The 17,557-nt window shown below is 41.5% G+C and overlaps 1 protein-coding gene and 1 pseudogene across 19 annotated transcripts in view; one reads left to right on the forward strand and one right to left on the reverse strand.

Moving 5' to 3' along the window:
* TBC1D1 (TBC1 domain family member 1) overlaps positions 1-17,557 on the forward strand; it is a 255,708-nt gene that overhangs the window by 121,918 nt on the left and 116,233 nt on the right. For all 19 annotated transcript variants that reach the window (XM_024245843.3, XM_024245844.3, XM_054553822.2 and 16 more), the window contains 3 exons: positions 10,848-11,312; positions 14,712-14,801; positions 16,844-16,948. In XM_024245843.3, coding sequence (XP_024101611.3) covers positions 10,848-11,312; positions 14,712-14,801; positions 16,844-16,948 — 660 coding nt within the window. The remainder of the gene's footprint in view (positions 1-10,847; positions 11,313-14,711; positions 14,802-16,843; positions 16,949-17,557) is intronic.
* On the reverse strand, positions 3,159-3,485 carry LOC100454282 (small ribosomal subunit protein mS33-like; annotated as a pseudogene).

A 17,557-nucleotide genomic window follows, 5' to 3' on the forward strand; every position in this document is an offset into this window, starting at 1 on the left:
GCTGAAGTGGGAAGATCCCTTGAGCCCAGGTGTTTTAAGACCAGCTTGGGCAATATGGTGAAAACCCATCTCTACAAAAAACAAAAAAGCTAGCCAGGCATGGTGGCATGCGCCTGCAGTTCCAGCTACTTGGGAGGCTGAAATGGGATAATCGCTCAAGCCTGAGAGGTTGAGGCTGTGGTGAGCTATGATTTTGCCCATTATACTCCAGCCTGGGCAACAGAGCAAGACCCTGTCTCAAAAAAAAAAAAAAAAAAAAGAGTTGGCCTTTTCTTACCTTACAAACATCAGGGTAACAGCTAGCATTTATTGGGAGCTATTATAGGCTAGGCTCTGTGCTAAACTTTCACATTTAATTTTGTCTTCAAAATGACCCTCCAAGGTAGCTGGTAATGTCTCATTTTAATAGAAGAGGAGCCGAGGTTCCTAGAGCTCAGGTGGCTTGCCCAAAGCAGTGCTTGCAGCTTATTTCAGCATTCCAAGCTGCAGAGTTCCCCATAGGTTCTGTCAGCAACACACATTCATGGCTTCAGCTGCCTAGTAGTTAGGGCTGACTTTCTCCTGATAGTTGTGACCAGCAGCGAGAGTTCATCTCTACCCTTTTAAAGGTTATTCTGTTTTAGTTCCTGCTCCAGATCCCTGGCTCCCTCCGGATGGAATGTTTGTGGTCTAGTAAGCAGTACTGAGCTCACTCTCATATTTTTGTACTTCCTTCCCTCCCTCAACCTGCACACACTAAACAATTTTCTTACACTGAAATGCAATTAGCAGTCCTGGCAGTTTATGCAAAGGTTGGGATACTCGTCACACATTTACCAAAATGCTTTATTATTGAGCAGAGTGCCTGATGGATCCTGAATATGCCTTTTTTTAAAAAAAAAAAAAAAAAGAAATCTTGTACTTTCTTTTTGTACAGTGTTTGCATTTAATGAAATCTATGCCTTAATTACCTATCAGAAAGGAATGAGATGGTTCTAATATGGGTTCTAATGAAATATGCCCTTCATGATAAAAGTTAGTTGCAGAACACTATGATCCCACTTAAAAAAACTGGTAAAAGAAATTACCATTAAGTGTACACAAAGAACTACACAACAGAAAAGCCAGATTGTTAACTGTAGATGTTTCCAGGGATTATGGGCAACTTTATGTTTTCCTGTTTTTCTTTTATGTGGATGGGTATTGAACTAATTTTTAGAAACCGAAGATAATTAAAGAGTGCATTCTGTAGCTGTGTTCAAAAAGGATAGATTATTGAAAAGCGGTAAAACATGAATATTTGTTTTCCTTAGTTCTTGAGGTTAGCCCTTTTATGCCAAGGCAGGATGCCTCAGCAGCAACTTAACGAGCCCAGAAGAAGGGTCTGACCTGGCTCCCTGGCAGGGAGGGGGAGGGAGAGAGCAAAGTGTTCTTCTCCTTCCATCTCCCCCGCCTTTCTGTTCAGCAGTAACCGTCTTGCAACTTCTTGGTTATGAAATGATTGACCTTTCTGTTGAGCCTAACAACACCTCTGCTGATGCTGGTTTGGATCGGAGGCCCCAGGATGTGGAAAAAGGGTGTGTAAGAGGAGGGCGCTCTGGAGATATAAATGTGTGCTTTATTTTCCTCCTAAAGCAAGAGGATAGGGAAGGGAAGAATGCAAGAGCAAAGCTTACATTTTTCAGTAGTTGCGGCAATTCTGATACGTTGATCTCATTTGTTGTGGTTTAAATACACAGAGTGAGATTGTAAGGTGCTGGCTGTCTGGGGCTAGTTCTACCTGAATCTTGGGTATTGCACATTATGTGAGAATTAAGGTTATGATTTGATTTGAAAGACTAGGCTGTTTGCAGCTTCAGTAGCGAGTGTTCAGCGATGTTTTGCTTCCCTGGTGTTTATGTCTGGGTGTGCTTGTGATCCCCTAGCCTGGCTTCTGAGACAGCAGTGCAGCCTCCTGGGGGATATCTCTGTTTCTTGTGGCTTCTGGCCTGAGCCCCGTACAGGGAACTTTTCTTTTCTCCTTAGTTCCTCTGAGGGAGGAAAGCCTTATCTTTTACCTTAGAAATGAAGTCCTGCCCTCAGAGATCTGGCTAAAACCCAAAAAATTCCTTTGCTGTGTTTTTCATTGAGGCAGATTCTGTTTATAGGTAAGCAAAGCTGGATGTGAACCCCAGAGAGCGGGCAGGCCATGTGACTTCTCAGCTGCCCCAGTCACTGGGGAGCAACTCCAGTCCCACTGCTGCCATGCCAAGGGACTGACATGGAGAAGACATGATGCCATGGTAGAAAACCGCATTTCCAGAGAAGCACAATCACCTCTGAGTGACACATTAGACCCGTGTGTGAGGCGTTGTGTAGATACTTTGCAAATTACCCGTGTTTTTTGGTCCTATTTCTTTGTCCACTTGTATTGTATGTGATTACAGCCCTTTCTCATTTTACATAGCAGGGAGCAGAGAGGGCATGAGAATAAGGTGCAAGCATTCAAACATGAATTGCAGTTTGGCTGTGGTTGTTAAAAATTTTTGATATGAGCTAAAATTTTATTAAATTTTTTTTATGGAGAAAAAAATAGAATCAGTTTGGAATCCCAGGAGGCTTTGGTGACTTTTTTTTTTTAATGTATTCGTTTCATTAGAGAATTAGGTAAACCTTACATTACACAGCCAAGGCCAAAATAATTTTGCACAGTTAAAGTGTGTTCCAGAAACCAGTCACCATTTAACTGGATTAGACTTCAACAAGGAGATGATAACCTCCAAATAACCTTCATTTAGGAAGATGACATTCCTCTAATATGTGGAAAGATAGTAGATGCATTTTCTTCTCTCTGCCACAGAGGAAGAAATTTTCCCTCTTGAGGCACCAACACTATTTTTTTTTTTTTTTTTTGAGACAGAGTCTTGCTTTGTCACCCAGGCTGGAGTGCAGTGGCACAATCTTGGCTCACTGCAACCTCTGCCTCCCGGGTTCAAGCAATTCTTCTGCCTCAGCCTCCCGAGTAGCTGGGACTACAGGCATGTGCCACCATGCCTGGCTAATTTTTTTGTATTTTTAGTAGAGATGGGGTTTCACCATGTTAGCCAGGATGGGCTCAATCTCCTGACCTTGTGATCCGCCCACCTTGGCCTCCCAAAGTGCTGGGATTACAGGCGTGAGCCACTGCGCCCGGCCCAACACTATTTCTTTAATGCTGCTCTTTTCCACTCTCCTTTCTTTGGTTTCCCCTTTCCACGAAGCTTCTTTAGTCATCTTTGCTCATCCTTAAAATCCTGATGCTCATCTCTGTAGAATCCAAGAAACCAGAGTGTTCCCATGAGTGTGGAGTAAGTGTTGTCATCTGGATACCCAGTCATAAGTCTCCTTCTTCTTGGCCAAGGGTGGTTCACTAAACAGTGTCACCACTTTCATAGACTTGGAATCAGTCGGCCTGGTGACTTCACCAAATAGCCGAGCACTGAGACGAGACATGCGCAAGGCATATTCTGAAAGAGAAGACATTTCTTGAGTGGCAAGGAACTGGAGTCCCTGGAGTTGACTTTCCTCACCCACACATGGTGACTGGTTTTAGTTTAAGAAGGGCGGGGTTTGGTAAATGTTTGGCATCCTATCTGCTTTTATTTTTTATTTATTTATTTTATTATTAATTTATTGTTGTTATTTTTTTTGAGACAGAGTCTTGCTCTGTCGCCCAGGCTGGAGTGCAGTGGTGAGATCTCAGCTCACTGCAACCTTTGCCTCCCAGGTTCAAGCAATTCTCCTGTCTCAGCCTCCCAAGTAGCTGGGACTACAGGTGCCTGCCACCACGCCTGGCTAATTTTTGTATTTTTAGTAGAGACAGGGTTTCACCTTGTTGGTCAGGCTGGTCTCAAACTCCTGACCTCAGGTGATCCACCCACCTCAGCCTCCCAAAGTGCTGGGATTACAGGCATGAACCACCACTCCCTGTCTCTATCTGCTTTTAATAACTTATTTGAAATGCATCCTGTACTGAGATTTTACGTTTCTCTATCCTCTTAACCTCCTTAGTACTTCTGTAGCACTTGCTTTCCACCTTGTTTAGTCATTTATGTGCTTCTTTATTCCCTTTGTCTAGACAGATTCAGTCTTTTTTGTCTTCACCAGTTTGTTCATCTCTGCTGTAAGCATGGTAGGGATCTGTGCAGTTTGGCTGCCCTTCTTGCTGTTCACAGTTTGCCAAGGGCCTCCATAATGAAATGGATTTGGGTAGGATGGTGCTGTGGGTGACATGTGGAGGAGGCCTTCCTATGAAGCACTGCCTTCCCTGGGACGTGACAAAGGACAAGTGAAGAAGCCAGGCTTCTGGACTCTGGCTGCCCATTAGAACAGCCAGGGTGGGGCACTTTGAAAACTGCGGGAGTGAGGGCCCCACCTCCAAACAAGCTGTTTCATTTAGGTGGGTGGACCTGGACATCAGGGCTTGAAAATACTGGCCATTCTCATGTGCAGCTGCATTTGAGTTGAGAATCAGTGCTTTCAGGGAAGGGGCTGGACTTTGAGGACTTATGTTCTCATCCAGATTGAATGTTCAGTGATTCCATGAAGTCTATCTATATTTATGCTGGCCACCCAACATTTTAAGTTTTAAAAACTATTTTAGAAAACCTACAAAATAATTTTGTATCCTTAAAGTGCAATCTTCCTTTTTCTTTCTCACCTCCTCCCACCCTCTTTTAGCTCCTACAGCCATTTGATTACTTCTTTTATGGTTTCATAGTTTTAAATGTTTGTAGAAAGGTGTTGGTCAGTCAGAAGGTTGTAGTGAACCTTTTAAACAATTATTTTGGAGTATAGACTGTGTTTTGTGTTTGCATAGACTATCTCTGTGGGGTTTAAAAGCTACTAACAGCTTATCCAATTTGCCATTTCAGACCTAGGGAAGCTGAATAATGCTACTTCTGTTTTACATGGGTTGAAAGATCAAGACCCAAAGGACAGAAAGATAAGGCAGAGGGGATGAAAGAGGGGCCCCTGTGTCAGGGGCTAGCAGTCATTAGCACTTCACCTATGCCCAGATGCCTCCTCAGCCAGCTAACAGGGACACCTGATCTCTCCTTGGGAAGATGTAGCACATTAATCTGACCTGTTGTCTAATTGTAAGCATGAAGCAGGCATTGAGGCATTAGATCACCACAGCGTGAAGCAAAAGAGCCAAGAGAGACCTCTGCACAGGAGTGGCCTTCTGTGCCTTCGCCCATGTTTGTGTTCTGGCACCTGTCACCTTATATTGGAAATCACATATGTTTGAGCCTCCTAAAGTCAGAGGGAATCATGTCTTACTCATTGTAGGAGGCATATTCAAATCTTCATGATTGAATCTAGTCCTGTCAGGCTGAGCTGCTGCATAATATGAATGTTTACCTGTGTCCTATCTAGATAGGGACTGATGGTATTTTCTGTTTAAATGATTTAAGTAATAGGCACTCATATTTTCTCAACTGTTTTGCATGAAATTTAAGGCATGTAAGATAGAATGAGGAAATACTTGGTTTAATTTAGTTTTTACCCCCTTCCTTTTTACCTTATGACCAACAAATACAAATAACTGCTTGTCAATAAAAAGAAGCCACAAATCTGTTCCTTCTGGACAATGATTACATAGCATTTTTTTTGTGTGTGAAGTGCTCATTTGAACTCCTTACAATGAGAAAGCATTTCATCTAAGGGAAAAAACACAATGTGTCTGGCCATATTTTTGAAGTTTTAGAATGTGTTACCATCATATAATGGGAAAAATGCTAGAATTTTAAATACACAGTGCTTCAGATTTATTTAATATTTGTTTCTTACTAGTTGACAGAAAAAGCAGCAAATGTAAAGTAAAATGACTTTTTATTCTAAATATTGTTTCAGGAGCTCTTTCCTAAATCCTTGTGAATAAAATTACACTTGCAGTATATTTATAATCCTTTATAATCCCTAAATCCTTAAAAAGCAAGTTGACCCAAATGTTTAAATAAGGACTTTATTTACAGAACTGAATATTTCTAATTCTCTTGGGATGTCATTATCTGGCTACATATGAAACAGTATTCACTTATGCATGCTTCAGAAACTTCATACATTACTGTGCATTTGTTAGTATGTGAACAAAGAAACTTGTTTTGGTTGTGAGCAAAATGCAGATTTACTTTCAAAATTGAGTTTTAGTATAAACTCAAATAGGTTGGCAGAAGAGGAGTTTAATTTTTATGTATCTAAATAAGGCCTATTTCTTCATTAAAAGAAAATTAAAACCAAGCCCCACACCCTTATTGAATCTGTCCCAATAAGATGCTTTTTGGATTCTTGTTTGTGCTATAGTTGGTTTTGATTTACTTTGTCTGCAAACAGAAATGACGTAGATACTATTGCTCCAACAAAACTAAAAAAAGATTTTCACTAAAAGTACCCAGATCATATCAGTGGGAATAAATCCACTGGCCTCAGTATATTTGCCCTAAAAGGATCTGTTTTTGCAGTAAATATTGTAATTGGAAGTATATGTTCTTTTAGACTAAATAAAGTTTTACTTGAGGACATTTTTCAGTTAGGCATGTTTATTTTGGGGGTTTAGTATTGTCTTCCCCCTTATTTATTTTTACTTATCTGTATGAGCCAAAGCTCCAGCCAGCTCTCTCAGCCCTTAGCCTGTTGTAAGTTGCTGACTCCTTTTCTTGAAGATGGAGTGTCCCCTTTCTGGGCATCTCTAACCTCATCCTTGCCTCCCCCCGGGTCCCCATCTTCTCTGCCTGCGATTCCTTAGTTTCTCTACACCTAAAATGTTGGGGTATCCCAGGGGCCTGTCTTGGCACTCCCTTCCTTTACTTTCCCTCCCAGATGTGAGCTGCTCATGTCCAGCCTAGACCCCCCGTCTTGGACTCTAGGCCCACTTACCCAGCTAGATCTAGCCTTTACTTTCAAGTCCTCCTGGTCTTACTCAACATAGACAAAAGCAGAACTCATTGCACTGTCTCCCCAAACCTTCTCCACTCTGCACTCCCTCTGTGAGCTAATGGCACAGTCATCCACACAGAAGCCTAAGCCAGAGCCCTGGGTACCACGCCCCATCTTCAATATCCTCAGCCCCCTATCCAGGTCACCACCAAATCCTGTTGGTTCTGTCTTCCAGAATCTTTCATTCAGCCTTTCTCTCAGCCTTCCTGTCAGCCTTCAGTGCTTAGTTCTCAGTTCAGGCTCTCAACATGCCTCATCTCAATTACTGTAAAGGATTCTAACTAAACCTTCTCCTCTGGGCAGGGACTCACTTACATTCATCTCATATTTCTGAATCCCTGGCTCTAGCATCTAGAGATGCCTAGAAAAATGTATAGAAATAGAATGAAGTAAATGACTCAAGTACTCCATGTAAATAGGTGAGTCCAGGACAGAGTTATAAGGATGAAGAATTCAGGATTTTATCACGAGTGGACATTATGCCTTCATTTTTTAGAAAATAGTACCTCAGAGGCTGGGTGCGGTGGCTCACGCCTGTAATCCCATCACTTTGGGAGGCCGAGGCGGGTGGATCACCTGAGGTCAGGAGTTCAAGACCAGCCTGACCAACATGGAGAAACCCCATCTGTACCGAAAAAATACAAAATTAGCCAGGTGTGGTGGTGCACACCTGTAATCCCAGCTACTCGGGAGGCTGAAGCAGGAGAATTGCTTGAACCTGGGGGGCAGAGGCTGCAGTGAGCCGAGATCGCCCCATTGCACTCCAGCCTGGACAACAAGAGCAAAACTTCATCTCAAAAAAAAGAAAAAGAAAAAGAAAAAACAGTGCCCCAGGTCTGTTCTGGTAGAGGGTTTTATAAACTTACACACAGATAGAACCCACTTTTTATTTAGTCTCTTAGTATACTTGACCAACTTAAAGTAATGTTTAAATGGAATTAGGCTTTTTAACTATTTGCAATTTGTTGTTGAAACTATATTTGGCAATATGCCCTTTGCCTTCAAATGTTCTGAAATTGTTAGACCTCAGTTATCTCCTTTATATCTGTGCATAACTTCTTGGTGCTTCTGAATGATGGGGCACACCTTACCCTGAGCATGAGAACCTTGAGCTCAATTATGCCTGAATACTAAAACTTACCAGAGCAAGGAGAGAGAGACTTTGGTCTTTGACTAAAGTGTGTCTTTTTAAGATTCTGAGTAAAGGATAGGAGAGATTGGTCCTTGGAAAAAAACTACCACAGCCTCGATCATGACCAAGTTATGAAGTATTCTTCAGTTTCTTCTGACCCTGGGAATCCAGGGTACAGTCAAGTGATCTACTTTGTGTCGTCTTTTTGTTTGTACCATTTACTACTGAGTCACCAATAAATTCATGTGACTTCACACATTTTCTCTCTCCTTTGATATGTAATAAAAGACAACACTGCTCACTTCAGATGCAGCAGAAGACACAGCATGTAGAAACATCAGCTATTTTAATAAGCCTCAGAGGACTGAATAAGCTTTGAATTTTCTGTTCAGAGTGGGGTTAGTAATTGGGAAGAGTCACATGATTTGATAAAATAATCTTACACACTTGCTTAGAAGAGTGGCAAGGTTCTTGTATAAATTGATTATTTTTGTTTGACAAATGTTCTTTACAGAAATCACTTTTACCAGGAAAATCTTATAAACTCCTTTTTGGAGAGTAACTATGGCTTTTTGGTTGTTGCTGTTTTGTTTTTTTGTTTTGAGACACGGTCTTAGTCACCCAGGCTGGAGTGCAGTGGTACCGTCTTGGCTCACTGCAGCCTCCATCTCCTGGGCTCCAGCAATCCTCCTGCCTCAGGAGTAGCGGGGACTGCAGGCGCACACCACCTCGGCTGGCTCATTTTTGTATTTTGTATAGAGACGAGGTCTTGCCATTTTGCCCAGGCTGGTCTTGAACTCCTGAGCTCAAGTGATCGGCCTGCCTGTGCCTCCCAAAGTGCTGGGATTACAGGCGTGCACTAACATGCCCAGTCTAACTGTGGCTAAGTTTTTACCAGGCTTCTGTTGTGAACCATTGGCAAAGATGTGAATGAAACCTAGACTTCTTCCTGTCTTCTTTTTATAATTGACCAACAGTTTTTAGGTGTCTGCATGATGTATGATTATATGGCAGTATAAAAGTGGGCTATAATCAAGCAGGTGCTCAGTGCAGACAGATGCTTGACCTGTTGAAATTTTGGCTATTTTATTTTATTTTTTTGAGACAGAGTCTTGAGCTGTCACCTAGGCTGGAGTGCAATGGCGCAATCTCGGCTCACTGCAACCTCCGCCTCCCAGGTTCAAGCAATTCTCTGCCTCAGCTTCCCAAGTAGCTGGGATTACAGGCACCCGCCACCACGCCCAGCTAATTTTTTGTATTTTTAGTAGAGACGGGGTTTCACTATGTTGGCTAGGCTGGTCTCAAACTCCTGATCTCGTGATTTGCCTGCCTTGGCCTCCCAAAGTGCTGGGATTACAGGCATGAGCTACCGTGCCTGGCTGAAATTTTGGCTTTTAAAATCATTTAGGTCTCATCAGGAATCAATTATTTAAAATATAAAACTTTCCTAAAGATCCTTTTGACTCTTTGTAAGATAAAATACCTTGAAAGAATAGATCATAATCTTTATGACAGAGAGATCTTTAAGGTGTATTTGATATGAAATCACAAAGAGAAAAATCTTTCGAGTCATTGGTTTTGGGAATTATGTCATGAACACTGAATACAAGGATACTTTTAAAATTTAAAACCACCTCCTTTACTGTATGTGTTGATCTTTGACCTGAATTGGAAGGGGGATTTTAAAAATTTCTCTATAATGTTGTTAAAAAGACATTGGGCCTGTGGGTATTGGGCCTTAAATTGAATTTTCCTTATATAGAAAAATGGAAAAAATTGGTTTAGGTGTTAGGTCATAACAAAAAGTAGGCCCTTTTGAAGATTAAATTTATGCCTGCCTTGGCCTTGTTTAAATCCATGCCTGGCCACAAATATTAGTGTTGTGGCTGTCATCATCTGAGCAATTGCACAGCTGTTTCATTCACTGCCGTGCGGATTCATCTTAACATCTGTGCTGCTTTGAAGAACCTTCTCAGAGGTTAATGATGAGAGGATGTAGCAGTAGGGACAACACCGTGGCAGATGAGATCTTTTATTACATTCTTTTAATCATGATTTTCAACATTAGAAACCAAAAGCTTTATAGTCTCCGTGTGAAGAAGCCCTGATGAGCCTATTTGCTGTGATAATATTAGTCATGGGTTACTCAGTCTTTGATTAAAACCTCCTAGCTTTGTTGACATGCTAGTCACCATTCACCTGCTAGGAAATATAGGACTGAGTTGTCATGGAAGGAAATAATGGTGCTGGGATTTGAATAAATTATGAGATAATTTCAGAGCCTTTGTCTTCTTCGTCCCACCATTTATTAAAGAAGACTTTCCAAAGTATACTGCCATGAGATCTAGAATAATTGAGTCATGTTTTGTGAACCACGTTGGAGACAGACTTCTCTGGGAGGCGACAGCTTCTCCAGAGGGGGCCTTTAGCTTTGGAGTGGGACCAGCCTGGGCTTGAATCCAAGGCCTGCTAGGTTGGGCTGTGTGTGTTCCCGGGCTGGTGGTTTAACCTTGCCAGGGTGCTTTGGGCATGTAAATCCTCTAGCGCAGCCCTTGGCATGTAAGAGGTGCTTCATAAGTGTCGTCCCCCTTCTCTTTTCTGTGGAAGCTGTGTGTTCACCTCCCATGGGAAGACATTCCTAGTCCCCTCCCGTGGGCTCCTCCTCCAGTGTTCCGCAGTGGAGTAGCCAGCGGGACGTCCCGAAAGAGCATGGTGCATTCATTCCGTGAGTGCCAGACACACTGCATGTTCCAAATAACACTCCTCCCTCTCTCCTCAGGTGCCTGAGATCATCAGCTCCATTCGTCAGGCGGGGAAGATCGCCCGGCAGGAGGAGCTGCACTGCCCGTCCGAGTTCGACGACACGTTTTCCAAGAAGTTCGAGGTGCTCTTCTGCGGCCGCGTGACAGTGGCGCACAAGAAGGCTCCGCCGGCCCTGATCGACGAGTGCATAGAGAAGTTCAACCACGTCAGTGGCAGCCGGGGGTCCGAGAGCGTCCGCCCCGACCCGCCCCATGCTGCGCCCACAGGGAGCCAGGAGCCTGGGCGCAGGCCCATGCGCAAGTCCTTCTCCCAGCCCGGCCTACGCTCGCTGGCCTTTAGGAAGGAGCTGCAGGATGGGGGCCTCCGAAGCAGTGGCTTCTTCAGCTCCTTCGAGGAGAGCGACATTGAGAACCACCTCATTAGCGGACACAATATTGTGCAGCCCACAGATATCGAGGAAAATCGAACTATGCTCTTCACGGTAAAATATCACCCAGCTTGTGCACAGCCCCAGTCTGCCATACGCGTTCAAGAGAAAATCTGCTTTATGGAGCGAAGATTCTTAGTCAATTGCTTTTGATTTGTGTGTGAATCCATATATTTTCATGCTGAACAATTCTATTGTTAGGATAAGATCCTTCCTTTAGCCATAAGCCTTTACAGTCATCAGGGAGAAACATGCCCATGTGTAATTTTTATCTCACCCCGTAATTATAAAGACACCTTTTCAGTGTGGAAAGAACAGTGAAAACTTGTAAATGAGGCCAGCAGAGAGATTTTAAAAACATATATGAATTTCAGATGATATATTTCAACAGAATCTTTTAGTTGGAAAACACCCTCTCTACTATTAATATTTTTATTTATGAAACATTTACCCTTTGCTAATCAGGAAGAGTGGCTTTGTGAGTGACATTATATTTGAAATTTATACCCAAACTGAAATGTTAATTTAGCCAATTGCTTGCTTGCTTTTTTTTTTTTTTTTTTTTTTTTAAGAAAAAAAGCGTTAAATTGACAGCCAAATGCTAGAAAAGGACTGGACATGGGGGGCTGTCCCAGGTGGGTGGGGTTCCTGGTTCCATGCTGATCTGGGCTCTTCTGAATGGGTGTGCCCTCCCTGGGAGTCCCCTGGGTCTGAACGGATGAGATGTGGAGCTGTCCCAGCAGCGAGCCCATTTCTGACAGTGGAGGAGCTAGTTTTTTCCTTGGCCTTCTCTTTGGCTTAATGCTGACTGATGCTCTGTAGAGAACAAAATTTTCTTAAATGCAAAGTCTGCTTCTTGTGTCTAATTCAGGGCACAAGTGAGATGGCCAGGGGGTAAAAAACCAGCTACCTAGGTTAGTGCAGTGTGGTTGTGTGCAGGTTTAAAACCAAGGGGGTGCACCCAAGGGTAAATAGGGCTGATGTTTTCATCTTTTGACCATTGATCTAGTGTACCGAAAAGAGTAGTCAGATTTGTGCTTTAATTTGTGATCTGTATCTTTTAAAAACAACTTCCTTGGTGACATTGAGAATGCTGCTCCCTGCATTTATTTATAAGTACTGACTGTTTGACTGCTGTGCTAACGTCCCTTGCCACATGCTGGAAATGCAGCCGTGAACAAGACAAGTATGTTCTCTGCCCACATGGAATTTAGATTCCAGTAAGGGAGACAGGCAACTGAGTGCACAAATAATTATCTAAGTATAATTGTGGTAAATGCCGTGGAGGAGAAGTACAGCATGCCTGAGAGCATTTCCCAGGGTAATCAGGAAAGGCTTCTTTGAGAAAGTGATTTTCACCTAACACAAGGTTTCATTGTGGCCACCTGGGAAGGTCTTCTGGGCTCACAGAGCAGCAGATGAGAAGGCCCTAAAGGCAGGGATGGTGCCTGGTGCCTGGTGCCTGAAGAATCCCAGAGGCCTGAGTGCCTCCTTTGCTCAGCATTCTTCCCTCGGTTGTCACGGTCTTACCTCCTCTTGCTTCCTTTAGGTCTCTGCTGAAATGTTGACATGGAGGAATAATCGTATCAGTAAGGCCAATAGCAGCCTCACTTCCTGCTTTTTTGCTGTATTTTTCTCCATAGCACTTTTACCATTTGATACAATTACAAATAAACAAGTAAAAGATTTTATGTCCCACATGCCCCCAAGAAGATAGGCTTCGAGAGGGCATGGATTTTCATTTCTCTGTTCACTGCTGTCGTTGCAAGTGCCTAGAGCACAGCTGTTGGGTGAGAAATAAGTCCAGATGGCTGCACTGAAAACAAGGAAGGATGGTGCATAGAGATGGGGCTGGGACTGGAGGCAGCCCCATGAAAGTTGTGTTCATTAGGCACAACTTTATGGGTCTTGGTCAGGGTTTTGTTTTTTATCCTGAAAGGAGTGGGCAGTCACTGCATGCTTTAAAACACAGTGTGAAATATCTTTGGCTACAGAGCCAGGATACTTGGGGGAGGGCAAGAGTAGGATGGGGAGAGGAAGCGAAGCTGTTGTAGTAGTCCAGGTGAGAGACGGTGGGGTTGTGGCAAGTGCAGTGGGAGTGGAAGGGACAGACATGCAGAAAGTCAAATTAATGAGATGTACAATCCTTTGGATGCCTTGGGGAAGGAGAGGGATCTCAGGAGCCCCACCCAACTTTAGATTCTGACTTGCTCTTTACAAGCCAGCCGCAGCCAAGTAATAATGCCTTGGAGCCTCTCACCTTATGAGATTTTTGAAGGTTATTTTTAAAAATAAGTAAGGACTATCTTCATTATGTAGGTAAAGACAGTGACTTCTAAAGAGGCTAAACATACTCCAAATAGATACTTATTTGTTGTTTACAAATAAAGAGGATATTGTGTTGGCTCCTACTCTAGAGAGAGACACAGTCTAATTTAGAAAGATGTTGCATGTTAAAAATGAATTAGTTTTTCATCATCTTTGGTCTCCACGGAAGGACAAGAGTAAAAGGCTACCTACCACTCTGCTGGCTGAAATACAGTTCAGAAGCAGTAAGTGTGCAAAAGCGATTCAGAGTGCAAAGTCCTTGCCCCAAACAGAATGCACATTTCTTGGGCCCCCTCATTGAGAGTATAATTCCCCTCGACTTACACCCCAGTTTCCAACAAGCTTGTATATCTGATTTGTATTTTACATCAAAGCATAAAGAGTGTAGAGGAGGAGATGGGTCTGGGAGTTAGAGTGGCAATGTCAGGATGTGACCACTGACTTCTTGGTCCTGAGGAGAAACTAAAGCTGTAGAAACCAACACACACTGAAACCCAAGAAGCTTAGCGCTCCAGAGACCAGGAGTCTGAAAGGCAGCCTTTCACAGCCTGCAGGGGCATGTGCACACAGAGTAGGATGGGTATTGCAACACAGCAGTATCCTATAATGCATGTCTATTAGCATGTCCCAAGGCAGTAAGAGGATTGTAATTGATGCTCATACTCTAACTTGAAAAGGTCCAGTCACTAGTGTATGTGAATGTCTCACATGTAAATGTACTAAACAAATGGTAGATTATTTTAACAATAATTTAAAAAGACTTGTCAGTAAAAATCATTCAAAAGTATCTTGGAAGCTTTGAAAGAGTAGATTCTGTTTTCTGGAAGGTTCACTTATGCGGAGACCTCACTTTTTAAGGGATGTGTGGATCTTGAGGCCTATTGCTAACTTTTGGATATCCGGTTCTTTCATCTCAAGGAAGATGGCTGTCTTATGTAGGTGAAGGCACTAATAGATGTCTCTTATGACCTGAAATCCAGAGGATAAGAGGGAACCTTTGAAATGATTTCTACGATGATAGAGTCAGAATTTTATAGGAGCTTGTCCCTTTTATTCTTTATTTTCATAGGTCATGAAATGAGAAAGTTTGAAAAGCTGGATTTTTTTGTTTGTTTGTCTTTTAAGATTGGCCAGTCTGAAGTTTACCTCATCAGTCCTGACACCAAAAAAATAGCATTGGAGAAAAATTTTAAGGAGATATCCTTTTGCTCTCAGGTAAATGGAGATGGGTTTTTTAATTCAATTGCAATGGAATTTTTAAATGAATTTCTATAATATCTATCATGTAACAGAAATGCTAAAGGTTACAAGGTGTATGTTTTCTAAGTACTGTACTTGATTTGTGTTTCGCTTTTCTTTCTCCTTTGCTTTGGTATGTCAAGGTAAATTATGAATATAATTTTGAAATTAAGAAATTTGCTCTTAGCAACAGTAATGGACAAAATAGATCTACTTTTAATTTTCTCAGTTATTGGTAGTAATAGTCCACAGTCATGACTTCCAGATGCACATGTGTGTGTCTTTGTGCATATTACACATATATATTTACACATTTCACACAAATGTATCTTTTTATTAGATATATTTCGACTTTACAAAAATTTATAACTTTTTTGGGTACCAATTGTCAGTATTCTCCCTTCAAATATAGATAGTGCTTATCTTTGAGAATGTTCTACTCAGAGTACAGTGTCTACTTGAAAACTTTTTTCTTGATAATCTTCCAGGTGTTTCATAGAGAGATTTTGGAAGAATCTATCAATTAAGATTAGCTGTGCCAGTTTTACTCAGGATCTAACTAACAAATATGAGATCACTTAAGATTATATTTGATTATTTTTTTTAAACTCTGGATTTTTCATTTTCATAATTGATAAAATATGAAAATGTCAGTGTTGATTTATAATGTGATCTACTTAAATATTCAAAAGGGACTTTTCTGCAAAATGTGAAAATAAAGAATGTTCTTTATAGATTGAATAGGGAACCATTTACAAAGAAAAAGCTTTGCTAAATCATATTTCCTTAAGTGGTAGCCTCTAGTTTATGCTTAACTTGCTACTGGAGAAGATTAATTGAGATGGCAAAGCATGTCAATGATTGCTCATTTATTGGAAAATATTTAGCCTGAAAGTGAGATTACCCATAGAGTTTTTAGTCCTGATTTGCTATTTCTGTTGAAATATTAATGTTAAATGTTTACATTTTTGTGTGATAGCTTTATAATTTCCTAAAGAGTGTAGTTTACAAGTTTATATGATTACCTGAACATTAAGCTATCAGCACTCACATCTCTGCATACTGATGCTTTCAGAATACATTGATGTATTAATATTTATGGCAGATGTTTTATCTGTATTAAGGTGCCTCTGATAGCTGATGATTTTAAAACACGTTTACATATTAATATTTATTAAAAATAGCTCTTATGATACTATGGTAGAGCCTTGGCCTAATATGTTTAAAAGCTCCTCTACTCTGTGTGCATGTAATTTTTGACTCTTTCTTTATTCCAATTCACTTCAGTATTTACCTACTTATTTTAGGAATACAAATATATTTTAAATATTTTTTTAACCTTTGGGTGTGTATGTGCATAGTTGTGTTTCTTCATGAATCTCTGGTCTGCCTTGGATTTTTTGAGTGGTTTTTATTCTTTAATACCTATGTCTCAAACAAAACAACAAACAAATACTAAAATGAGCACTAAAACTTGAATTTTCAGATCTTATTTTTCTTATTGTTGTGGGAGTAATCAAAGGAACATTCTAGTAAACCAACTTTATTTGAGATGTTTTTAGACTTTTTGAAATTTTAAAATATCAGAGAAAATAGTAATTTCCTAGTGTTTTTTAAAATTGTGCTGTGTAGGCCAGGCGCAGTGGCTCACGCCTGTAATCTCTGCACTTTGGGAGGCTGAGGTGGGTGGATTACCTGAGGTCAGGAGTTCAAGACCAACATATGGTGAAACACCGTATCTACTAAAAATAAAAAATTAGCTGGGTGTGGTGGTGCACGCCTGTAATCCCAGCTACTCAGGAGGCTGAGGCAGGAGAATCACTTGAACCCTGGAGGCAGAGGTTGCAGTGAGCTGAGATTGCGCCATTGTACTCCAGCCTGGGCAACAAGAGTGAAACTCCATCTCAAAAAAATAATAAAAAGTAAAATAAATCGTGCTGTGTAAATCTTGAGGTACATTTCTGAGGATGGTGCGTCTTCTGGATACAACTGAACATCTCGTTCTCTCCCTTCGGCAGGGCATCAGACATGTGGACCACTTTGGGTTTATCTGTCGGGAGTCTTCCGGAGGTGGCGGCTTTCATTTTGTCTGTTACGTGTTTCAGTGCACAAATGAGGCTCTGGTGAGAGAGGACAAGCAATTCTTATCTTGGAACCTTCTTTACAAGGAATTTTAGCTCCACTGATGTTTCTGTCCTTAGGGAAAACCAGATAGTCATTGACATATCATTATTTGTCTTTAGTTATTTACTTATGACTATTTAGTAAGCAGCTAATACACATCTGAAGCTTAATTGGGTGTGCATTTTATATTTTTTATTTCTGAAGAACTTGCTCAGTGTCACCCTCTGGTCTAGCATTTTACAATGTCATTTTAGACATCTGATCAAAGGAGTTTGCCTTTTTTCTCAGTAGTTCGTATTTTTAGTTTTTACTGTATCAGTCTGTTCTCACACTGCTAATAAAGACATACCTGACACTGGGTAATTTATAAAGGAAAGAGGTTTAATGGACTAATAGTTCCACATTGCCAGCGAGGCCTCACAATCATGGCGGAAGGTGAAGGAGGAGCAAAGGCACATCTTACATGGCAGCAGGCAAGGCAGCGTGTGCAGGGGAACTGCCCTTTATAAAACCATCAGATCTTGTGAGATTTATTCACTATCGTAGAACAGCACAGGAAAGACCCACTCCCATGATTCAATTACCTCCCACTGGGTCCCTCCCATGAC

The sequence above is a fragment of the Pongo abelii genome, chromosome 3, assembly GCF_028885655.2.
Source record: "Pongo abelii isolate AG06213 chromosome 3, NHGRI_mPonAbe1-v2.0_pri, whole genome shotgun sequence".
Lineage (NCBI taxonomy): Eukaryota > Metazoa > Chordata > Mammalia > Primates > Hominidae > Pongo > Pongo abelii.